The sequence below is a fragment of the Syngnathus leptorhynchus genome, chromosome 22 (assembly GCF_054491065.1).
Source record: "Syngnathus leptorhynchus isolate UIUO chromosome 22, UIUO_Slep, whole genome shotgun sequence".
NCBI lineage: Eukaryota > Metazoa > Chordata > Actinopteri > Syngnathiformes > Syngnathidae > Syngnathus > Syngnathus leptorhynchus.
In genome coordinates this window covers 1,194,519-1,220,045 of record NC_141216.1, presented here as the reverse complement: position 1 = coordinate 1,220,045, position 25,527 = coordinate 1,194,519, and the positions used below count along the sequence as shown (strand labels likewise).

Sequence of the window (25,527 nt, the reverse complement as noted above, 5' to 3'; positions counted from 1 at the left end):
GCTGTTCAGACACAAAGATCATCACACTCTCTTTAGCTGCTCAGCATGTCACTCACTATGCAAAATACTGTTCATGTCAATGAATTTGAACTTTTTTTTCATTTTGCCTTTGTCTTGCCACAAATTCCTTTTTTATTGTCCAAAGTTTGTTTCAGGTGCCATTTTGTTGGTTTGGTTATTTATCAGCCCGCCGGCTTATTCAAAATAAATAAAATGACACGCATCGGAATGTTATTACAAGAATCAATGCATCGCTGAAAAGAAAAATACGATTCAGTGAAAAATGTATACAAAAGCAGAAAAGTCATGATGATAGTCGCCATGGGCATTCTAATCGATTGACTAATAATTGAAAATTCGGTCAAGAAGAAACAACACCTACGTCGGCTTTGTCAGGGATGGGCAACTTAAAAGCTGGAGGGGAGCACCGTTTTTCATCAGTGCTCCCGGGGGAACGCAGAGGATGCACCTCTCAACGACAAAAATGCTATAGCTTAATATTGTGAGGTCAAATATATAAACATTCACTCCCTCGTTATATGAGGAGGACTTCCAATAAACACAACTCCTGGACTGAATTGAAAGGTAATGAGTGGGAGTCGCTTAAATTAGCAAGGAATGAAATTGGCTGTGTTCACGCCCACAATGGCGCAGACACCCCTTTTAACCTGCATCTATCAACAAAAACACCACAAAAAAAAAAAAAAAACTCCACCCATATGGACAGACTTGAAAATAGGGCCCTGTGTGTTTTCTACTCTGCTCTGCTCTGCTCTAAATTGGCAGCAGAGCACAGTCAATTATGGAGTCACACGTAGAAGCGTGGGGCTGAGTGATAATCACGTCCGTCTTTGAAAAAAAAAGGTCGAGGAAGATTACAAATAAACACGCATGTGGTGGTTGGTACTTTGCAGCGGACAGTCAGCATTTCATTTCCAAGTGTCAACGCAAATAAGCCGGCTGGTGGTGGTGGCGCTGCTTTGTTGCACAATGGCGGGGGTCGAAATGAGCTGGCCGAGTACAATTTGCCGACACTTGACTGGGTTCTGACGCCAGAGCGCTGATGTAAGAGACTGGGGGGAGGGAAAAGAGACAAGTAGAGAGAAAGAGAGCTGCTCTGCTTCACAGCACTGACGCTCCGCTTTACTTTCACGGAGCCAGACAGAGAAGGACTGACTCCCCAGCGGGTCTTTTTTTTTTAAGCAGAGGTAGGCTGTCTTTCCACACCCACCCTTTATAGAATCGCACTCAGTTCAATACTTTGACTCCATTTAGACAGATCATTGACAAGATCACTATTTGACTACATGAACACTTCCAAAGGTAAATCCAAAAAAGTCTTTTATGTTGGTTTTAGTCTGCGAGAATGTAAAAAAATAAATAAATCGGATCTAGCCAGAATAATAGAGAGTTGGTTGGACGCTCGCATTTCTAGAAAACTGTCATAATGAATGCATGACGTGCCGCTGACGTGGTGATGATACCAAATGAGATCTACTTGTTTCCGGTCTAACTTTGACTTGAGCAGAAGGAAGGTGAGCCCAGTCGTCAGCACCTTGGACAGAGAGTTCGGGTCTCACTTTGACTTGAGCAGCCCAGCCGTCAGCACCTTGGACAGCGAATAAGCGCGAGAAGGGCGCTCCCAAGTCCGGGCGTCCACCAGAGGCGTGACTGTGGATATGCGCTTGTCCCCCCCGCCCCGCCCCGCCCTTGCATCATCATCATGGGCTGCAGCGGGCTTTAGTTCACTTCATGAGCAATGACAGCTGAGCTATGCCCTTGAAGGCAACACTTACATTCAGCATGAAGGCTGCACACGAGACTCAGCGAGTAGGAGAAGACTCGACGGCCAAACTTACGTAGGACTGAATCTTCTGCAAAGCTTCATCAGAGTTGCCTTTACAAATTTCATTTTTTTTTTTTTTTTGTTCCGCGCACCATGGGGATAAGGCACCTTCTGTTACTTCTCATTTATCTGGATCCACTAAGCGTGTTGAGTGCGGCCACGGGTGGCAAAAAAGCCAAACAGACGACACGGAAGGTTCCCAAAGCCACAGCGGCGCCGACGGTGGCCGCGCAGCCGAAGACGCCGCAGCCCGCTCCGGCCAGCAACCACGACACTTGCCTCGGTTATTACGACGTCAGCGGCCAGTATGACAAAATGTTCGAATGCAACAACACGGACCATCGCTACTGCTGCGGGACTTGCTACCTGCGCTTCTGCTGCGAGTACAAGAAAGACAGACTGGATCAAAAAGCCTGCAAGAACTACCAAACGCCGGTGTGGGTGCAGACAGCCGCTCCGTCTCCGGTGCCGACGGGGGAGACTTTTGAGGGCATGGACCAGACCAACACGGCGGTCTACATCACCTGTGGGATCATAGCCTTCATCATAGTCATGGGAGTGTCTGCTAAAGTTGCTTATGACAAAGCCACAGAGCCGCCACAAGAAATGAATATACACAGGTAAGGCATCTACAGAGTGGCTGGCACTGGTGTAAAATTGCATTCCATCACATGTTGACATGTCCTAAATAAGAATGACATCGACAATGCTGCAGTACATCACTGCAAATTAGAACCGGAAAAAAAAGAACTTCCACTACATCGTAACAATCCTCCGAGAGCGGACATACAGAGAAAATGCATTTCTTTTCATAATTGATCACCTTCATTCATTTTAATTGCCTCTCATGTGATTTTTTTTGTGTTGTATCTCTGAAGCACACCTTTCCACTGTTAAAAATAACTTCAAACTGGACACTGTAATCAGTTTTAATTTTGGTCCCTCTCTATAAAATTATTCAGTTGGCTCCCAGGTAAATTGATGCTTTTTTTTTTTTTTTTCCCCCAGAGCCATAATGGTACAGGTATGCACCCATTTAAAAATAAAAAAAATACCAGACAAACATATGTCACATTAAGAAAAATTAATATCAAAGGTTGAAATGAATGTAAAGTAATTGAATGCCTAATGACGTGGGCCTTGCACATCAGATTTTATTAACAGATGTTCCCTCCTAAAGCCTGAAATAATTAGAATCAAAAGAAGCTCATTACTCAGACGCTTGTCTTTGAAAACGTCTGCGATATTTGATAGCAGTCAAAAATCCTGCTGCATCGCCACCAATAATAGGCCCCATATTTGCCTCAAGTGGCAAAGCTACACAGCCACTAGCCCTTCCTAGGTGCGCAAATACGTATACCACAAGTGGGCACATTTGATCCCCTCAGCTGGCTCCCGATTCCTCCCGCAGCTTTTCCATGCCAGAGTTAGCGTACACCAGCGGACTGCAAACTGCGCCCGCATCTGGAAACAAATGCTAACGTACATGAATTCATTGAGATTGCATGCTTTTACGATGCATTATTCAACACTTCTTAAGACTGTGAATAATGGATACTGTTAATGTTGGGGTTGTACCAAGGTCGGGCGACACGCACGCACCACTGCACATTGAATCAAGAACAGGAAGACAAGGGGAGCGGAAATATTCCTTTCAAAAGCAAAAAAGGTTATCCCCAATGTTAGATGTATTTAATCTACAAAGAGCTTTGGGGAAGGGTGCAGCCGTGCAAAAGTAGTTTGATTTGCCTTTTAAAAGCCATGGCAGAAAAAGCAAACAAACACTTTTTTTGAACTTTCTTTCATCGCCGTTGCCTCCGCTTCTCTTCCTCGCTCCCTCTTGAGGGTTTCATGTGCACCTGGCGCAGTCTAAAAACATTCCAATTCAACCTAATTAGATGAGATGCTCACGCATGAAATGTTGTTTTCCATTCATCATCTTCACAGAACACAGAGAAAGCCTGAATTATTCACACAATCATAACACTGCCCTTTTAGGTGGCACCGTTGCCTCATTTTTAAATCTCCATGCAGGGAAACTTCCAATAGAAGGATTTTTTTTTTTTTTCCCCCCATTCTCAGGGCCCTTGCTGACATCTTGAGACAACAGGGGCCCATCCCCATCTCTCAATACGACTGCGAGAACTTTGCGGCGATGAACAGCTCGTCCAAAGACAACACACCTGTCAGAACCTCATCCAAGAACCACTACACTCCTGTTCACGCCTCGAAATCCAACCACAGTAAGAGCTCTTCTTTTTATCCACTCGTTGGGAGGCAAATTCCAGCAGTTTTTTTTTTCTCACTATTTTCACTTTCAATGTAATATTGTGCACCTCCGGTGCTCAACCTTTCAGCTGCATAATCTCCAATGTTAACATCCTGTAATCATCACATTTGAGCAAGAGAGTGCGAGGGGAAGCGTACCGAAGGGAAAGGGAGTCGGTCGGCAACAGTAGATAATTACAGGCTGGCAAGGTAACGCAGCCCTGCGGTGTTGTGACCTCACAGGCGCAGTGTGGGTGAAAGAATTTATGTCATTATTCATTATGTGCATGGCAGGTAAATCATATGTATTCAAGGATTGGAGGATTGGCTCAAAAAGCCAAAGAAATGCCAATAAAGTTGACATCCCCTGGATTGCACCGAACCATGCGCTATTGTGCCTATCTCCACCATATTTTGTGGATGTCATGTTGGCTTGTCCTCTTTCTGCCACATTGCCATCTGTCAGACATCTGCTTCCAGCATTTTCATTCTGCTTGTTGTGATTGCTGTCCGCATTCCGTCTTTTGGCACCTCCTCTTATTCGCTCCCAGTTCTACGGCCAGTCCGCAAGCAAAGCATCTGATATACTGACCCTGCAATGATTTAAGCAAACCTCACAAAGGTCTATCAACATGATCAGCTTTATTCTATTATTATTTATGAATATCTAATGTTACAAAACCCAGACCTCCTAGGATATGCTGACTTCTTTTTTTTTTTTTTTTACATGACAGTACTGTGATGACATTGTACCCTTGGTGCACTGCAAAATTCCCTCTGTTTTTTTGCAACAACATAATGTGTTGGAAAAAAACAACAACACTGCGCCAGAAGCAAAAATTGTGCAGACAGCATAATATGATAGCATCGCTGGGAGCCCTGCTAGTTGTTTTTTGTTTTTTTTTCTATTATATATCTGCATTATCTGTGGGGGTTTTGATTCCTTTTTAGATCTGAGTGTAAACACTGCACACCCTGCAGCCAGAACAAGGACTAGACCTTGAAAATGAGGAGCAGATACCTTTACAGGAGTTTGCCTTCAGTTAAAATAAACAATAATCGCTTCTCTGAGTAATGCAGTTTGTCCGGCAGCTCTCTGAACTGAAGTTGATTTATTTAGCGCAGTCCAGAGGCAGTGATTTACCTCTTTTTTTTTTTCTTTCCCCCCCTCTGCCTTGTTTCCCTCAATTGCTTTTTCCTTGCTCATAAGCAAAGAGATGAAATGCATAGCTTGCTAGCACTGGACTTGTGAAGTACGAAAAAAAAACAAAAACAAAACAGTGCTATATTGCAGCTTGAAAAAGATAAATGACTCAAAAAAAACAAAACAAACTTGTGAAACAGGCTTAAAGAAAAACGATGGCACCCAAAGTTGAAGATTTTGTTGCATAACATTTTGAGGCATTTAGTGCCATCAAACAGTTTTTGTAACTAAACCTCTCTGTGTTTATTTTCTCCCACTTTTCATATTTGTCTCAAGTTTGCGCCATGCTTTCTCCAGACGGGTTTTCAAGCCATTTCTCATTGTTTGGTTCATAAACGTACTCACAAAGCCTTTTAAAGTGGTAAGAATATATATATTTGCCATTCCTCACTGTATTAAAGGTCAAGGTTTTTCTTTTAGTGAACCTGATCATAGTTTTGCACCTTTATTTTTATATTTTTTACCAGCCGCAATGACCTTTAGCTTGGTTTTGTTGTTTTCCTATTTTGCAGAAGAAAAAAAATAAATAATCAGCTGCACTTTTGAATGGTCCAAGTCATATGTGGCAAAGTCATTTAATGGTATTGAGCTAATTGCTGCACTCCAGTTGTTGACCGATAGGCCGATCAATATATGATGACTGAGACTCCAAATTGAGGTTAATGCAAGTTGGTGCCTGGCCAGCACTCACCTTTACATAACAATAAAAAAGGGGCCACTTAAGCAATCCAGGTCTGCATCTACTCAATTCATTTCAATTTTTGCCTCCATTTAATGGCTTTGCCCTTGAGTTTATAATTAGCTGGCCCCTGGCCTATGTTACGCCCCTTTGCAAAGTTTCATGCCAATCGTGCTGAGAGAAACAAAACAACAGACGTGGGTGAGACGATAACCTCCTCAGTCAGAGGTAATTATCATAACACACTCTTAAACACCCACAGCCATAGCTGTAGCCACCCCGCAATTAATTCTGCGTACGGGCTTTCCGGGGCGACGGCACCGACTCCCACTTGCCAATATAATCATCACTGGTATGTTAAAAACATTTGGAAAGCCCCCGTGAGAGCACTTATGTTAAGCCACAGCCTCACACGTGTTGTTAATTTTTCTCTTGTCTGAATCGATCCATGGATTGGTAAAAAACATCCATCTTCCGCGGTTGACTTTGTGTCGTAAAAATGATTGGTTAGGAAAAAGGAAGAAAGCTTGCGAGTGATGCACAAAGCAGCAAAAAAATGAAGCAACCTGACGTTTATTGATAAATTTAATACTGTACAATTCCAATTTAATGGATTGAACGGGGTTGTCTGCGAGAGCCAGTTATTTTCTTGTGGCCCCAAAACACTCAATACAATCAAAAAATATTGTTTTGAACCTATTTCATTGCCTACAAAAATCCCAGTCAAGCAAAACGCATACATAGATTGTAAAAGTACAAAAATGTTTGTTGATCCAAAATGACCTTGTTGATGATAATGGCGAGCTTTGAACAGCTAAGTCTGTTTACCCAACAAACTTTAGAAGAAGTGGTTTAAGTGGACAGCTCACTATTTTTCTTTTGTCTGTTGAATCTATTGTTTCCATTTGCTTCTAGTGTTTTGTTTGCTGTATTCACCCCTGTCCAAGCCAACTGCACCAGTGGGGGAAACTAACTAGCGTAGGCACCCTGAGAGACCTCCACTAATTTGTTTCCCTTCCTAGATCTCATTATTATACAGCTGGAACCTTAGCCCGCTGAGTGTGCATGCGCAGCACTTGCTGCATTTCTTCCATTGGAAGGGCGGGTTTCCATGTGACTCATGCAAAATTCAATATTTGGCAACATGACGTGCATAGGTGTCAAACCCAAGGCCGGGGGGCTAGATACGGCCGGCCACATCATTTTATGTGGCCCGCCAAGACAATATTTGCATCGACTTTGTCATTACTAAAATGACAAATCGAGACAATGCTTTTACTAGTCTCAGTTTGTTGTGTAGCCTATACTGTGTTGACAGTCATGATGGGAAACTACGACTACGATGCGGCCCGCGACAAAAACGAGTTTGACACCCCAGATAGTCATAGCATCGCTGTGTTCAAGCTTCAATTGACCTTGGGGTTTGGTACAACTTCCCAATGACAGCCACACAGTACCCCGGGCCAGCAGGGTTTATAGAAAAGAGAAAATTACTCACAGTTTGGGTGTCCTGTGAGGAATTCAGATTAGCTATTACTATATGAAACCACAGAGCAGCACTGCATGCTCAATTTCATGCCATTGTTGAGGTGAAAATTGTGATTTCCTTTGTAGCCAGGACATTGAATTCATCGTGCATAGCCGCTTTTGCCGCAGGCGCACCACGTGGCCTCACCTTAAGATGAGAACACGCATAGTGGGATGAGGGGCATTCCTTTTGAAGGAGCTTTCAGATTCAAGGGCTGTCGTCGCCGACCTGTCTACCAATGACTTGAGTGACAATGAGCGTCACGCAAGGGAAAATAGCACTGCAGACAGTCATTTTAAAGCCTGGTGGGAACAAAGTGCATGGTGGCTGGCGGGAAACTCATTGCCACGCAATTGTGTTTGGGAAAATGTAAAAACTAGTATATATTTTTTTGCTTGTTGATCGTGTCGAGGGATTTGATCATCCTGCTTTGGAGTGCAGTGGGTGGTAGGCTTGTGTTAAAGTGCGTGAATTTGTAAGTTGTTTTGCATAAAAACAAAAAACTGCATGCATATTTACACTGAGTCATTCCATTGCAACTATGCTATTCTAAACAGACACTTGCTGGCCATGACAAACCTGCACAATGACAAATGAAAGGGCTAATCAACAAAACGAGAGAGGGAGGCCTGCGGTGCTGTGGGAGTGACCAATGAAAGTGCTTTTGAAATAAAGATGCCTTGCATTGTGTACGTTCAGTAACGGTCTCCACATCTGTGTACAAATAGGTCATTATGCGAAGGAGAGTGTGCGGAGTAGTGGTGGCGGCGCGGACCTTCACAACTTCATCTCCTCTGGCTTTGTGACATTGGGGCGAGGTCCTCAGAAAGGTAACACTCATTTTTTGGCTCTTTTGTTAAACAGGACATAGAACGCGTCCTATGCTCTGAAACGGACTGGTTGCGCTTCAATCATTTTTGGGCTCTTTCGTTAAACTGGACATAGAACGCGTCCTATGCTCTGAAACGGACTGCTTGCGCTTCTCATGATTCAATTTCCCTCCAGAATAATCCCCACAAATTGCTGCCGCTGTTTTGCAATTAAATACAATGCTAACACAATCCGCACAAGTGATGGGAGTGAAGGTAACGTGAAGTGCTGCACATCTTTTCAGCGCACGTACGCACACCGCCATTAGCGAGAGGGACCACACTTATCCCTCGGGTAATACATTGATTAGTATTCAGCCATGTTGGCCAAGCTCTGATTTATTCTCATCCATTTTGGCTCCACAAATCAGATGCCCCTGTGTGTCACCACATGGGGGATTGGAAGGCCCTTTTGCTTGGTCCCTGCTTTCCAAGGTTTATTTGTGCCACAGTAAGACTGCAGGTAACGTTTGATTGGGGCTGACTGGTATTGATATATCAAAGCAAAAGTCTGGACATAATTTGGTTCTCCTGCTTCCATTTCTAATCTTACTCATAACTATGAAATCTCTGTTTTTTAAGTGTGCAACGACCAATGCTAAACAGTGTACATTGATATCTGATGCTTGTCAACTAATACTGGACAGTGAGCGACAATAATGCCAAATAGCAACACGAGGATAGCTAGAAAAAAGAGGAAAAAAATAAACCATCCACTCACCCATCATGCTTCTTCCAAATATAATCAGAATCAGACCTGTAAATGGACAGATCAGATATTTAGGTGAGCACAAATTGTCCCAAACCATAGTGAAAACATGAAATTGAAACATAGATTACAAAGTGTAGGGTATGTTTGCACAAGAATGTTTTTGGAAAAATGTCACCATGTGAATCCCCCTTTTAAAAAAGGCCTCAAGATATCGCAAGTACACACTGTCCCAGTATTGGTAACAACTGCTTGTCCTCCACGCTTGTGTATTTTGTGATACTTTCCCTTGTGAGTATTATGTAATGTGTCACCACTGGTCACGGTAACTACAAGTGCTATCAAGCTCATTATTTGGAGAGTGATTGTGATGTACTAAGGCATGTGTTACTTTCCGCTTTGAGACCACTTTTCAAGAATATTCCCTTTTTGCAAGCCAGAACTACTGCATTTTTAGCAATTATATATACATACATATATACATATATATCTATATACACGTACACACTCACACACACAGACATACAATAAACAATCATTGTGGTTTAAGGCTGTTTCCTTGCAATCTGCTTCTAATACTCAGGCAATAACAGAAGCAGGAAAAAAAACAAAACAGTTGTTTTTCTCTGAAGTGAATCCCCTTTACCAGGAATAAATAATAACAGCAAAAATGATTACGCTGTATGGATGATGTTTGTTTTAAACAAATCCTTCCCTCGGTACACATAACACAAAAGCATTGCGCTTTTGTGCTTGTCAGCATGAGGCGCTTGTTAGCATTCAGTGAAACCTGCTGGTAGCCTTTGATTAGTATACTTCATAAAACCATAGCAAAACACCGTCACGTTGTTCACGTCTGGATGCCGAGTATTCGTGACAGCTTTCGGCTCTTTGACTCATTTTGTAAGATCTCGTGCCTCGTGGCAGGTACGAGTGTGGATTGAATCCTAAATCAATAAAACGCTGCTCTCACGTTTAGATCTGTTCACTCAGTGTTGGTAGCCAGAAAACACTTGGACCAAGCTTCTCAACCTGTTTGCTTTTATTTCCAAAACATTTTCCTGTGTTATAATTTAGGAATTTTCTGGAAATGATTTTATCCTGTAACTTATCCAAATTAGGTAGACAAATTTCTATCTTGCATTTGTAGGGCTGACAGTCAGTAAGAGAGGAAGTCAGAATGAAGCGAACACTAAGTAAGCAGTCAGGTTGAATAAAAATCATAGCGGAGCTTCATTATTTTTTGAACAGCTTTGCTCGGCTTGTTTTTCTCCGGCTGAGGGTAACAAAGCCGGAAAGGCGAAAAAACAGATACATATTCAACGGCGCAGAATCACAAACTTCTTTTGCTTTCTTCACCCTTCTTTAGCACATGACACTGTTTATTTTTGACCACACTGACAGAATCAGGTTTTGTAGTCATGATGTCTTCCTTTGGCTTGTGTACGTTTGCTCTGTTATATGATACAGGATGATAGAGAGCGTGTGTTTGTGTGAGGCTAGATAACCCTCAGGGAGGACAGGTGAGGTCAGGGGGTGTTCCGACGCATCCCGACAGCTGGATGCTTCACATCTGTTCGCTGACTAACTTGAAAGATAACTAAAAAATTAAATCCAGTGTCTGTGAGTGGAAAATTCCAATTTGAAATCCTTCCTGCAAGCTTAGCCCGGTAAATTCAAACAGTATTTCACAAACAGACTGGAAGAACGAAAATGATCATTCTGCCAGCGTACCGCAGCGCTGCCTCTGCCACAAACTGCTCACAGACTCCATGACACAAATTTCTAATATTAATGATTCTCTTCCATGATGACATTCGTCTCTATGAACTACTTTCACTCATAAATGACCAAACTGTTAAAATGAAGTCCAATATGGAAGAAAGTTTTGGCACAGAATATTTTGGCAGCTGGAAAAGTGCCTCATACCAAATGGAACCAGATTTGAATGCTTGGTGGGTAGGGTCCTGGAAAACGGGCTGTATTGGCATCAACGTTTGCACAAAGAAGTCGTTTTTCTTCTGCTTTAAGGATAAATAAAAGGCACTGCTCTTTGGGGATGCAATATTGTACTGCACATGTGATAAATATGAAAATCACCCGTATGTCGAATTATAGAATAATATTTGGAGCCATTATTTGCCGCCTTTGATCTGAAATGAGATATGTCACGGATGCTGTCACTAAACTCCAGCAGAGATGTTAGCGGCTTGACTCCTTTCAAAGCCACCTGCTACCCGGTTAGTGTGTCACGCTTTTTTTTTTTTTTTTTTGGTGTTTGAGGGCGCTTGTCTTTTCCCAAAGTGACACTATTAAAAAAAACGTTCAATTTTGCATTCACAGCAGTGTCACTTTTTGATGTTGGTATATCTAGTCTTCCCCCCCCCCCCCACACACACAAAATCCATAAATGATAAAAACCCTTTTTAAGTTAAGATAACTTTATGTTGATTCAAAGATTTTCAGTGTCTTATCACAAAGTTTGTTGGCAACTGCAGATATTAATTTATTCAAGCAAAAAAAATGTGGGCTCTAAAGATGAAAAAATAATACAAATAAAAATGTTCCAGTTGTCTTACAGACGGATTAAATTCACTGCTCATGTCACAGCAATTAAATGATTAGAAGACATTATTGTGCTTATTACCATTTGGGCTGTCTCCCAGTGTAATTATGGTAATTTGAGATATTTTAGTGAGGCAATACTTCAAACCACTGGTCTACACTTTTTCCTTTTAGAATTATCCACTGAGAAATTAGAGGTTGAAGGGAGAAATGGGCCAAAATTTGGAATCCACACCTAACCTTGGAGTAAAAAAACCTCAAAAAACAATCCCGCTTGGTTCCTGGCTTGATTTCCGCATCCAGGTTGGATATTTTATAATATAAAATATTATATAATAAAATATAAACCCACAATATGTCCCTAAAATGTTAAGCTTTGGTATGACACATCTAAATAATCAAAACCATCTTTAACTTGGCGCTTTTCAAAAAAATAAAATAAATCTTAACAAAACCAAGGCGTTGCAGAAACGACACGGATTTCTAGCTTCCTTGTTTTTAAGCAGGGCAAATTCCCCCCCCCCCATTATTGTCCCATACATATGCAAAGGAAAGGCCAATAGCGAGTTGAAATGAATTGTTTTTGTCACACAGGAAGTATGGTGTACTCTTGCATTCACTCACTGTCACAAAAAGAAACTCAGCGCTGTAAATCACTGTCACATTTGCACACATATTTCTCTGCCCTACAGAGTGTTTAAAGAGAGCAAAGCAAAGCTGTGTGTGCAGATGGATGGAGAGAGAATTCTTATGACGGATGTTGTTGCTTTCCAACTCGCGTGCCCCCATTGATCAAATGGTTCTACCTTGGACAGAGTGCAGCCCGCATGCAAATGTGGCTTTAGATATTCCGCTCGCCAGCTGTTATTGCTCCTACATGTCCATTGGAATTATCTTGCCGTGCGTCAGTCTTGTTGATAGGGTAACGGTGCCAAAACTTTGCACTCTGAGAAGTGATTAGGTCATTGTTCTTCCCTTGGCATAAGGCTGACTTTCTTGCCTGTTTAGAAATTGTGCGTACCAACAGTTTGATTTACAAAAGCACCTCTGATATACCATGTTGGTGAAAAATTTGATTATTAGAGGTAGAAGAACACATCTGCCAATGTTTTATTGTTTATGGATTTATTTGATTCTATAACAGCTTTTTATTTACGATACCATTCAGCTTTAATATGAACCAAATTCATCAAACCCACCAAATGTTAAATGTGCGATTTCATAAATATGTTCAATCGTTTGATGCTATCTGGTTTTCCTCTAATGCGGATGGACGAGCACAGTTAGCAATACTCAAACCTCTTTTTGAAAGAATTTGCAATCCTGGTCTTCCATAGGGATTGTAAAATCTGCTTAAGAGCGGGAATATAGGCAGGTCGCTTTGTGGCTGCTTTTGATTGGCAGCACCCTCCGCTCTAACTGCTCATCCAAATTGATAGCTGGGTTCACAGGAGGTGGCCAGGCGACTTGCTGCCTCAGCATTTTGTCAAACAACCAATGACGGAGTGCTAATAAGGTTCCGTGGAGAGCAAACCAGGGCCACGGCATTCATTAGCAGAATCAAAAGATCAAGGTAATTTTGACAAAAGCAAAGTTTAAAGCAAAAGATAAGCTTCTTTTGTCCTTGTATCTCGGAATATGCACGATAGATCAACAATTAGGATGAAGGTTAAAAGCACGTTTTTTTTTCCCTCCTTGGTAAGCGTGCTGCCTGTTCACTTGTGAGAGGGAAATATCAAGTAGGTTTATGTGGACTAAGTGGGCCTTAATAACCACCCCTACAGACCTACTTGCTTGTTTCTCTTCACCCTTATTCACACAGCTCATTAAGGAATCCTCCGTGTCCTTTACCCAAGAAGCCAGTTTGACAACTTCTCCGCCTTGCAAAATTATAACACTCGCCTCGCAGCATTCTCTCTCTCTCTCTCTATAAAAGCTAACAGAGCACAAACGTGGAGGTCAGTGAATGACAAGTCACCCCACAATTCCTGACAAGCCTCGTGGGTATCCTGCACTTCCCGACACACTCCTGTCAATTACACTGATGTCACTTTTGTGGGAAATGACAGCACCTCTTATCATTGTCCTTCTGCACCGGCCACTTTGAAAGAAGTAGTTATTTGTCGGGACGCGAGCCGGCCGGACGGAAGACAAAGAAGCTCTTTCCAAAAGGACGAGATGGGAACGTAGCCAAGAATAAACCCAGCGAGCCGAAGGAGAAAAGCAGGTCGTTGTGGTGACCGTAGATTCGTTTGTATTATGGGAATATTTCAAAAAAATAAAAATAAATTGTAAACATTTTGTAAAAATATAAAAAAAATTGTTACCATCGTTATAAAGACAAAAACGATTGACTACCTAGAGCATGTATATACATCATATTAGTGATGGCAGTTGAAATTTGGGTGATTTCCAGATGACATTCAGATGTTTTACTTTGGAGATTCGACTGTAGAAAGGCAAGAGAAGAGGTAGTCCTCCTTGCATGCACGACACGGGGGACTCTACTTGAAAAGGCTGCTGTGGCGTGCCGTTTGGGGCCTGTGGAAAGCTCCTAATGTGGCGCATCAATCAACTTGCTTCCCGCCGCACAGCATGGGAACTTTTATCTTTGCTCATTAAAGTAAGTGCAGCTATTTTATGCATGGGCTGGAATGCAGGGGCTTTTTTCCATGCTAATTTCTCACATTTAGGTTTGTTATTAATCATCTTTGATCAGCGGGGTTCTGTGCACTAATAAATTGGAACACAGGCTGTCTCGGATTCATTTCGTGCTGAAGCGTCAACAAACTTATGCAAAGCTGCGGCTGTTTAATGGAAATATATAGGTTTGTCGCACCTTCAAACAGCTTCTCAACTTTACAGTTAAATGAAGCGCAGGAGAGAGAAAACGCAGAGTAAACACAAACAAAGTGCGGACATCGAGCGAGCAAAATCTCAGCTGAAAAGCATTTCGAAGTCCAATCCATCCATCCATCCATAAGTCTCCGTTACCCACCTCCATTCATTCAAAATAAATGACTCATGAAAAATGGAGTAACCCTTTCTGGAATAAAACCGATTTTCAAAACATTCCTAAGCGCATTCTAAGTTACTACCCAAAAGAGAAATAGCAGCGTGGCAGCTGAACGAGATGAAATGAAACATCGCCACTGTGTACCCGCATCGAGTTTGTCCAAATAACAAACATTTAAAGTGGAACCTTGGAACGTACATCCAGAAATCACCATAGCAAACAGAAAGGATGGCAAAGCTCTGAGAGGAAAGTTCAAACTTTTGTACGGTACAATAGAGGAGAATCTATTCATCATGTTGAAAAGTCAAACTGTATATTAAACAGCTATGTCCTTGTTGGTTGAAGCCATAAATCATCTGTTATATTTTCAGGATCCCTCCAAGTGGACTGGTAAAATACAGATTTTGGCTTTGTCGTCTTGACCTCAAGTAGCTTTCGATCCACCTTCCCCAAAAAGCAAGGCAAAGTGAGGCTCTCAACTCTAATCTATAATTCATAACCAAAAGGCTCAGAGTGGCAAAGGCAGATAACTTGGTCAGTTTTGCTCCTTTCTCCGCCAGCCGCACGACTATTATCCAGGGGCCATTGTGCGGGGAAACAAATGGGAAAATTGCTTCTCTGGGTTGGGTATTAGGAATTGCGTTGAATGTGCCCAATTTGAATGTGGACTTGCCATTCAGAGGTTTATAACCCGCCTATTGCACTGTGCAAATAATGAATAACGGGGAGGGATGAGATTCAAATTAATCGTCTCTGTAGATTGGGATTTATCTTCTAATCTAGCTCTGGTATTAACATTTAAAAGGGTTACACGGGGTTTTTTTTTTCTTCTCGCCTTTTTGGTCTAATTTAAAGTGGCTGAGGCGAGTCTTTTAAGAGAAGACGGTCTTTAATATTAGTTCCATCTCCAGTCAAGATCATTTTATGGGGTAGTAGCTGATAAATGACTCCTGCTGTGGTGGTAATCTGTAATCGTTACCAATTTACAATGGGCAGTTGTTTACTAAGTACCCATTTATTTGCTAATTCCACATTTACAGATGATAAACTATCACGAGAAACCTTTCATTTGCTCTTCTCGATGAACGAACGTTTGTACAATCCAATTGAGCGACCACGAAACGGTCAAATGTCTCGTAATATATTGAAGTCCAGTCTATCCGTGCCTGTCAATAAAGCAGGTGGCTGCTTCCCTGGGCTTCCATTTCACACCGTTGTTCACACAAGCTTGAGGAATGAGAGATCAACACCTTGTCAGGCGTAGCCATTAGGGTCCAATTTGGGAATCTCGTGGGATGTGAAAGACTTGGCGTGCTGAGCCCAAAGCTCTGCTGGGCTGATGAAACCCGTCTGTGAGCAAGAACGCTCAGCCACGTCTGCACCTCTTTACTGTCACTTAGTCCATCACCCATCACTCACTGCACCTCTGTTATGAGTCGTGCTGCAAATTGTTACCCGCACAGCTTTCTTGAAGCCCTCCTCCCCTTGAATTATGGCTGATCCAGGTGATTGGTATTAAATGGACAATACCGGACCATGAGGCAAGATATAGGTGAAACAAGGATAAATAATGACCCATGGGGCCATTACGAACGGCGGGGAGGGAGCGTGTCGGATGGTGGAAGGAATTCTTCCACACGGCAATGGGGAAAAGGACTTTGGGAAAGGTGTGAAAACATCGGAAACAGCTTGAATAGAGAATAATGATGAATGCGTTTCAGCTCTTACCATTGTAGCAAGACCTAAAATTTCGAAAAGTCTCTTCTCATTAAAGTTGGTCCTTTAGTGGTGTTTGCCCATCAGCACACTTGATTTTTTTTATTTTTTTTATTTTAGGCTGGATGTAATTTTGTCCCTTGGTGGGCTTTCTTTGGTCAGGAAAAAACAGGAAGAAAATATTTAATGTCATTTTCAAACCATAAAACGGACTTCAAACTCTTTCCTACAAGCTCGCGAAACTTCTTTTTCATCAACATTTTTTGCTACTAATAAGCGGAATGTCACCATCTTTTTTCTGTCCTGTTCTTCGTACAAACTTTGAAAGGTTGCACCGCCCACCAGCTCAAGTTTTGGGAGCAGGTTCAAGAAAACGATTTCCTTTCCCCCAAAGTTTCCCCAAGTCATTAGTACTGGAAAGTAATTGTTACATATTTCTAAAAGAAGTTTCAAATCAGCCCAAATTGGCCGCATGCTGCCATTCCTGACAGACAGGAGCTTTTATTGTTCTTCCCAGCTGAGTGGAAGACTTCCCATGTCTTAATTACCTGACACCGTTTTGGCACAGTGCAGCACTACGGCGCTGGCTGGAAGATAAAGGGGTGGGCTCAGCTGAGACGGACAGCGCTCGCTGACAGAAGCCAGGGGAGAACGCAACGGAGAGCCAGCGAGCGAGAGAGCGAGAGAGAGAAGGCCCCCAGCTAGCATGCCTCGGATGACAGATGTGACAGTGGAGGGGGCCTTGAGATCCCCAAGGAGGAGCAGAAGAACATGCTAGATCTATTTCGGAGAAGTCCCGTATGCCCGTGCGGCAGAATTGAAAGAGCTACGAACCATAAGAAAAAAAAAAAATATATGAAAATGTAAATCCCTGGCTTTGTGTATTGTCTGATCTATTTTGTTGCAAGTATAAGTGCATTCCCCCAGGAATGGCATTTATTTCTGAAGTCGCAGTGGAATGAAATACAATGTTGCTGTCAGTGTGCACTGTAGCTATAGATTACAGGTGCAACGAAAAGAAAATATATATGCATATACCATTATTCTTCCAAAAAATGCCCTACTTTCTTGCTCTAGCAGCTTTTCTTACACTATCACATTCTGACACTTTAACATCCAATATGAGCCTTTCTGTTTTTTTTTTTTTTTTTTAAGTAGAGCAGCATGGACAGCAAACTGATTCACGGCTAAAGTGTGAGGTTTTTGATTCTTCGACTGGGCAAATTAATTAGAAGCTTGATTCTTCACGAGAACATCTTTTTTTAAAATAGAGTAATGGCTTTTGCTCAACTGGCTTGTTTACACGACAACTGTATCATGTCGTATATTTGATATGCTATCTGGGATTCCAGTGCCTGGTGTTTCTAGAGCCGTGCATACTCGAACAAAACCTCGAGGTCAAAGCAAATGCACGACATCATTGTGAGTTGTTGTGACATTGGAAAGACAATTGCCAGATAAAATGCTTTCCCGTGCATTGTCTAGTGTGTTGATGGGGTATAATAGATGCCATCCCTATGGTTGCTCCTCTCGCGCTTTATATCATAGCCTACTTTTGTCATTTTTAAGCACACAATGTGGATGTGAATCATCTAGTTGTGTCTCTTCATTCTTGGGACGTGGCATTGATCGGTCTGCTGGAGGCAGTCTCTGCCAGCCTGGCCAGCGTCATCAATATTGCATCAGGTTGAGTCTAAACAGTGCGGAACTCTTTAGCAGTCCATCAAGGGAGGCTTGTCTTTATTTCCTCGGCACGCAACTCACATGACCCTTTGCACTGGATGGAGCACAATCCACCGCCATTTCCAGACCTGGAAAAGCAATGATGTACTTCACGTGAATGATCCCTACATTTTATCCTTTGAAACTGAATCTGTTGATGTTAAATGCTGCAAAGTGGAAAGCCATTATTTTTTTTATTTGCACAATAATAAAAAAAATTAACCACAGAATGTTTTGGTCCTCTCAGCTAAAATTGAATGTTAAAAAGTGTGGATGAGCTAATATTGACTGACCGACTTTCATTTGGATCATTTGAAGAAAAATCTCCATGGAGACGTAAACAAGATTTTCAAGCAAACTCAATCAGACTTCATTGTTCCCATGTAACTCTCCACAGCCTTCACTGTGGTGGACTGTGTGGCAGACACAGCAAATAAGAAGATATTACAAAAAGGAATTAGCTTTGCACTTTCAGCAATGCCTCTTAGGAAATATATTGGGAAATGGAGCATGTTCCAAGAGGGGGATGGATATCTGCAGTGCTGGCAACTTACTCACTTCAGTTGGGCCTTTTGGCTCACTCATTAACCTTGCATGGAAGTTGTTTGCATATGTGCATGCATGGCATTTTGGGCTTGCTAATCAATTTGGCCTTAGAAGAGAGGAGAGTGCCATTCATTTACATTTAGTTGATTTTTGCTCAATTTAAAGCTGAGAGTTTGGCGTTCTAATTTCAGAGTACTTGCAGTATTTGAAAGTAGCTTCTTAACTTGATTGAGGGCATAGGGCAGAGGTGAGCAATTCAAATTCCATTTTTTAAATGAAAAGCTCGACAAACTGATCAATGTCTTGTCGTGAGACATCAAGAGCAATTTAACGGTTAATGGTGCAGGGTCACGTCAAAGACGTCCAAATTCCGGCAGTCCTTTTTTTGTGTGCGTTTATGTTTCTGTGGCAGAGCTAACTCATAATCAAATCAAATGCAATAAACCGTAAAATAATATTGATTGAGAAAATGTGACCCTCCCGCCTCAATTCCTTTAGTGTTTCATTTGATAGCATCTATTTTCTCAGGATAAGTGCAGACAACTCACAAATTGATAAAGACGAAAAGGAGGATTTCAAAAGGAAATCCCATGATAGTTCAGAGCAAATCATCTTGCTGAGATTGTAAAGTAACATTTCATTACCGCAAGCAGCATGGCGTCTTCCGCTGTTTTTTGTGTTTGAAGACGCAACCTGAGCTGCACCTGTGGTGCGCCAACATCACTAAGACAAAGCGCATGAAAAATGAGAGAGGGTGACCACAGAGAGAGCAAATTAAAAGGGGAAAAATATCTTCTCCCGTCACTCAAGCAGAGGGACGTCACTTATCTATTATAATCTAGAAATCCAGTTTACGTCTTCCCTTCCCTCAAGGACATCCAGGTGACAAGATCTCAGGGATATTTCTCAAAGTTCGTCCGTCCGTCCGCCGCTCATGTTCGTCATCCATTATTTTGGCTCATTGATTGAGGGATCAGTGTGATGACTGGTAACCAGACCCTCTTATGAGATGGCTGCGTCACACAGGCGTAAGCAAAGCAGAGGTGTCAGCCAGCCAGCCAGCCAGCCAGCGGCCTACTAATCACCCGATGCTGTGAGTAATGGCTATGAAAGCAATCACGGGCCAAATGCATCATCTCTACACAGCCTCCATCTATCAAACGCGCCTGGCTTGCATTTGACTGAAATGCATGGCAATTTTGAAATATGACATTTTGCACGAGTCAGTGGGAGCATGTTGGCTCTAAAAGCACAGAATAATTAAACACAGCCGTAAACGTCTATTGTATTTCATCTATTGACGTGTACGTGTTGTGCTTTTCAACTTGTTTCCCCTGGGTGAACATTTCAAGCATGGCTTGGGTGCATAATTACAAAAAAACATGCTTGACTGCTTTAGACCGAGTTACAATATACTACAGCAGTTATTTTCCACTTGACTCATCTTTCAATTTGTTACCCTACATGATATGAATCTGTGACTCACTTACACAGCAGCACAAAAGTGCTTGGCAAAAGTTTGATTTGTCACTTCTGCAAGGAACACACTGAGTAGGTGTTCATGGGTAACTAATCTTTTTGGAAGCTAAAGAAGGAGGGATTCCCTGCTATTGTTTACAAATCCAGAGTGTTCTAGTGGCATTGAGGTTATTTCAACCAGTAGCTGACAATTGCAATTAGCCTGTAATTTGACCTCCTCCTCCAAACTTCTCAGCTTCTGCTTATAGAGCATGCAGTGAATATATTTCCTTAAAGAGCAGGAGAACAGCTATAAATACGGTGCAATCTCCATTTAACAGAAAATAGCTACTACACTCGGAACGTCTCGCTGTACAGTAGCTGTCAAAGTCCGTTAGCTTCAGAATTAGTTCCCCAGCCTCTCCATGACCCTGAACAGGATATTAAAAAAAGGGATAGATATACAGTATTCTAGTATGTTAAAAAAAATCATAATCATTCATAAAAATAAACAGACTTTTATATCAAAAATGTTATCAGATTATTCTATTCAATGGCATAAGAATCGAGAGAATAATCCTTTCTAAAAATATGTAATAGGAAGCTCTAAAAAAAAAAAAAATCATCTGAAAAATGTCCATTATAAGCTGTATTCAATCAGCCAAGTGATGGTACATAAAAGCTTCCATAATACTGCTCATATTCCTTTCATGCACACTCTTAAAATTCCAGTGAGCTTTTGACATTTTACCATTTTGAAATGGGCAATTTCAAAGTGGATTAACCTTTTATGCCCAAATTTGAGCTGGCTCACTGGGGTTTTTTTCTGAAAAGGACTAGCATCAGCAGCAATCAAACTCCATCTCAAATACATAGACCAATGGGCAAATGCATTAGCCTTCGGTGATATGGCATCCATGTTGAAATATATTTAAATGCCTACATATGGTACGCTAAAGGTTCATCACATTCCCACACCCTAACCCAGCTGCCTGCAGCCTGATCAGTGCAGCCTGCAAAATTAATCACCATTGCTGCTGCTGCTGATGCCACCGCTGGCGCTTTTGTGAAATGTTAATAAAGCTATACTGAATAAGTCCGTCGCCTGTGGCAGCTCACTAAATCTCAATGACTTCATTAGCTCGTCACCGTGAGTCACGGCACACCATGCCAAAAGCAATTAAAACACAAGAGAAAATACAACGTGGCTTCTGACACTGATACGCTCTGCTAGTTTTCACACAAGTGACATATCAATAGGTATATGCAGATTTGTCAAACACCTCAAGTCAGGTGGCTTTTTGTGCCGACGTAGACGCTCCCTTTAATGCTGATGTCGAGCAGGATACAATGGCCTTCAAGAATTAATTGCCTGCCACTGATTTTTTTTTTTTTCCCCTCCATTTAATATCAACAGAACAGTTCGTTCATCTGTATAAGCCTGGAAACATTCAATGGAAAAAAAATCTAACTGAGTTGGAGAAGTGAGTGGAAACAGGAAAGGTCACTCTTTGATATTCACCCAAATTATTTTGTCTTTTTATTCCTCATTCAATCAAGAAGCCAGATGAAAGACAAAAAAAACCCGTCACATGATGTGTCAGTATTTCATTTAACAATAATTGGAAATTCAGGAAGCCATTCCTCCATATATGACACTGCACTTATGTTCCCTTCTGCAAATGAATTGAAAGCGTGGGCTTATGTGCATTTAAAGAAACCTTCATCTTTCCAAATGAGTGACAGTTGATTGAAAAGCCGCATTTGCGTCTCCTATTTCTGCACCAAGACGGTCCACCCCCACACATATTCTCCTCATTATTATGGCTCCATTATTAATGAGTTTTGAATTAACAGGCTGTGGAATGTCTTCAACCAGAGCCCCTGCTGAGTCTGACAGAATTAATTTAATTGGAAATAAAGAACTTAAAGTGGCAGCAAGGAACAATTGTTTTTTATTCCGCGGTCCCCTTTATAGTTTCAACGTCTCATTGACTTTTAAGTCGCTGTGGTAAATACAAAATTGAGGTCAACTTGCATTTGTTCATAGAAAAAGTCACTCGCTATTCTGGTTTTTTTTTTTTTTTTTTAAATAAAATTTCCCTTCAAAAACAATAGAACCTGAACATACATGTTGCAGTCAAATTCCCAGCATTCTATAAACCTGACCGAAATTTAAGCAGCTTTTCATTCTTACTGTCCCTCAAGTGAAAAAAAATAAATAAATCGACGGCTCTTAATAGTAAAAGCCAAAGTTAAAGAGCCCTAACTTTGATGGCGGGTCTACGAATATGTTGAGCGACTTTACTGCTTCACATAAAGACGACATACAGCTCACTTTCTGGTCATTTTTCTTTGACTATTATGGCCTGCTCTAGTCTACTGAGCAGCCAAAACAGATATTTGTGCTTTTACCTTCTCATATTAAACTCTCCTCATGCAATCATTCCCATTAATATGGCCATCATCAAATCATGTAGTAAGTCGTGCACAGGAAGTGATGTGATGGGGTTTTTTAAATAAAAAGGCCTTTTTTTTTCCCCGACCTTACAGTTTTTTAAAAATCAAATACAATAGGAAAATAGTTGGAGGAAATGGTAAGCTAAGTGATTAACTACCATAACTTCGGGACTGTAAACTGCACCCAAATATAAACCGCACCAACTAAAATTAGGGTAAAATCCCATTTTGTTCATATAGAAGCCTCACTGGACTATAAGCCGCTGCTGTTTAAATGTTTCAAGAGAATGTGCATAAATTGTACAATATCCTAAAAATAATGAAACATCCATAGCTAAACTGCACCGGACTGCAAGGTTCAAAGCTTGTGCAAAAAGTAGTGGCTTATAGTCTGGAAAATACAATAATTAGGTTAAAATGACACATCTTCATTAAAACATTGTGAACTAAAGTGGGCTGATCAGAGTTGTGCAACTAACTCCAGGGCTAGAAATGAGACCTACTCTGGTCCTGGTTAGTTGCAAAATTTCCATTTTCGTGTACACTACATTGTACTTTGATTTGAGTTCTCTCTTTTTCTTCTGTCCTACAGCACAATTCTCAATAATAAGCAGATCAGATATGATTCTTGGAATTAAAACAGCATTTGGCCCTTTGATCTATGGAACGCCGAAATAGGACTCGCCCTTCTTTATCGAATCTTTGCACTTGGTCTTATAATCTTCCTCCTGTGCACGCTCTGCTCAAACTGTGCTTGGAGGATGTTTTTTTTGCGATGAAGACTTAATGAAGAAAGCTTTTCTTCTTCTTAGAAGAAAAAAAAAAAAGCAAGGCAACTTTGTACTCTGGCTTTGTTAATTGCATCACAATTGGCTTTTAAGACCAAGACTACTCAACCAGACCATCATAAATATTTCAGAACGATTAATATGCTGCTTTACCGATTTGTATTCACCTCCGTCTATTATTGCGTAAAAATACTCCCATCCACGAGTGTCCTCGCCCTCCCTCATAAAGTGTAAGTGAGAAGCACCATTGTCAACAAGCCATGTTATCATGAAATATACAGTAGAGGCCAACGTGGGATGGTGCTGCTGGCAGCGTGGTTATGTAAGCCGCTTTCTCAGGGACTGATAGCAATCCAATACACCCAGCAGGGGAGCAATGCTGTGTGTGTGTGTGTGTGTGTGTGTGTGTGTGTGTGTGTGTGTGTGTGTGTGTGTGTGTGTGTGTGTGTGTGTGTGTCAGTGTTGGGGATGTGAAACAAATCACACATTTGAGTATTACACCCCGTCCGTATCTTACCACAGGTACAGAATGACTCACACTTGATGTGCCAATGTCACTGGGATTTGTTAGATTTCATTTCTACATCAAATGTGTATTAAAGATTGTTACACCAGGTTACGAATCATTTTGTTTTATACTATATAGAATAAATATGTTAGCATTAAATAGGTTAGAAAAGTGAATTCTAAACCCAACACTGCATTCTTGTCATCCAGTCTGGTTGGCTCATCACACATCTGGATATGCATTCCCATAATCTAAAGCCAAGCTACATCACTGCATCATTTTCATTTGGGGACTTTTCTACTGGTGAAAAAGGCCTGGACAAAAAAAATGCGAGCAAAAGGAGCAATGATTTCAACTTGTTGCCCTCTGAAGAGGATGACAAGTAGTCCCCGTGTTCTCTTTGCATGTACTAATCTATTGTGCACCTTTGCATTAAAATGCTGACAAGCGCTCTGTCACAAGGGATTTCATGAACCTCCCACTCTTATGAGAAAAATGTGAAATTCATGCTAATAAGCCTATTTGCCGCAGCGCTTTCCTTTCCCACCCAACACGCCTACCTCTTCTTATCATTGATCTAGCAGTTGATTCGGTGAGTAAGCGTAAGGTCAACACTGTCATGCGTATTGTTCCGACCCGCTGATGGGAAACGCCTCCCTTCTGTGTGGGATGAAAATGGCTAATCGTTAAGGATGGATCAAAGTACCGCATAGCCGGACGGACCGCCTTATTTTTCATTCCAACCATAGCAGGAAAATAAGATATTAGCTTGATATACGTATTCTAACCAAATGTGTGTATGTAACCAGGAAGTTTCTTAAAAAAAAGCTTTCTATTCCTTTGGAATATGTTTTCTTGTCACTGTTGATTGATGTATTTTTTTTTTTTCAATTATTGAAGGTAAACGCAATTATTGTCAAAGACAGTTGAGCAATTTTGTACCTTCCCATGATAAAAATACTCTGTTAAATATATGTTGTAACTCTAATTGCCTCTTCTGTTATTGTATAAAGTGAATCATCTAATAGATAACCGCTTGGTTCTTTTTTCTAGGAGAAAAACATTGGCCCGTCCGCTCCCAGAGTCACCATGGTAGGGATGGCTGTTTTTTGTTAAACGCTCAAAGTTGCCTCTAATCACTTTTCCAATCTAGCTGAAAAATGTTAAAGACTAAAATGCATAACCTGATTTGGGGATTTCATATTTTCAAAGTGTTTGGAGGCAGCTTCTACCTGTAGTGTAGCTAACCTATGTACGTACGTATTCCTCGCTCTCTTGTCTGTGTGATGAAGATGAACGTGTGTAGCTTTGTCCCTGTCCTCTTCTTGGAGGGTTGTAACCGTACATCCACTATTATTATCCTTCATCAGCAGATGCCAGTTTATTACACGCAATTAGCCGTCCAACCCACAGTAATTTTGCATTCCAAAAATTTGATCATGAAACATAATATTGCTGTCAGGAGGAATCACCCTGTGTCCAAATTTGATCAATTTCATATTTTTTTCACATAGACTGTACTGGTCAGTCCCCATGTGGGATTGTTATTTTTGTACAAATGATCAACGAATATGTTTATCAATAAAAAAAAACGTAATAAAAAAAATAAGCCGTCAGCCACAAGGCTAAATCGAATTTCCTGCCA

The 25,527-nt window shown here is 41.3% G+C and overlaps 2 protein-coding genes across 3 annotated transcripts in view; one reads left to right on the top strand and one right to left on the bottom strand.

The window, feature by feature from the left end:
• Positions 1 to 25,527, bottom strand: part of LOC147039110 (transmembrane protein 238-like) — a 66,138-nt gene that overhangs the window by 26,143 nt on the left and 14,468 nt on the right. For both annotated transcript variants that reach the window (XM_085904681.1, XM_085904682.1), the window contains exon 2: positions 9,116 to 9,151. The gene's annotated coding sequence lies outside the window, so the exon portion shown is untranslated. The remainder of the gene's footprint in view (positions 1 to 9,115; positions 9,152 to 25,527) is intronic.
• shisa6b (shisa family member 6b) overlaps positions 1,763 to 25,527 on the top strand; it is a 36,560-nt gene continuing 12,795 nt past the window's right edge. Inside the window, exons 1-4 of the mRNA XM_085904680.1 lie at positions 1,763 to 2,466; positions 3,929 to 4,089; positions 8,254 to 8,355; positions 24,936 to 24,974. Coding sequence (XP_085760806.1) covers positions 1,940 to 2,466; positions 3,929 to 4,089; positions 8,254 to 8,355; positions 24,936 to 24,974 — 829 coding nt within the window. The 5' untranslated portion in view covers positions 1,763 to 1,939. The remainder of the gene's footprint in view (positions 2,467 to 3,928; positions 4,090 to 8,253; positions 8,356 to 24,935; positions 24,975 to 25,527) is intronic.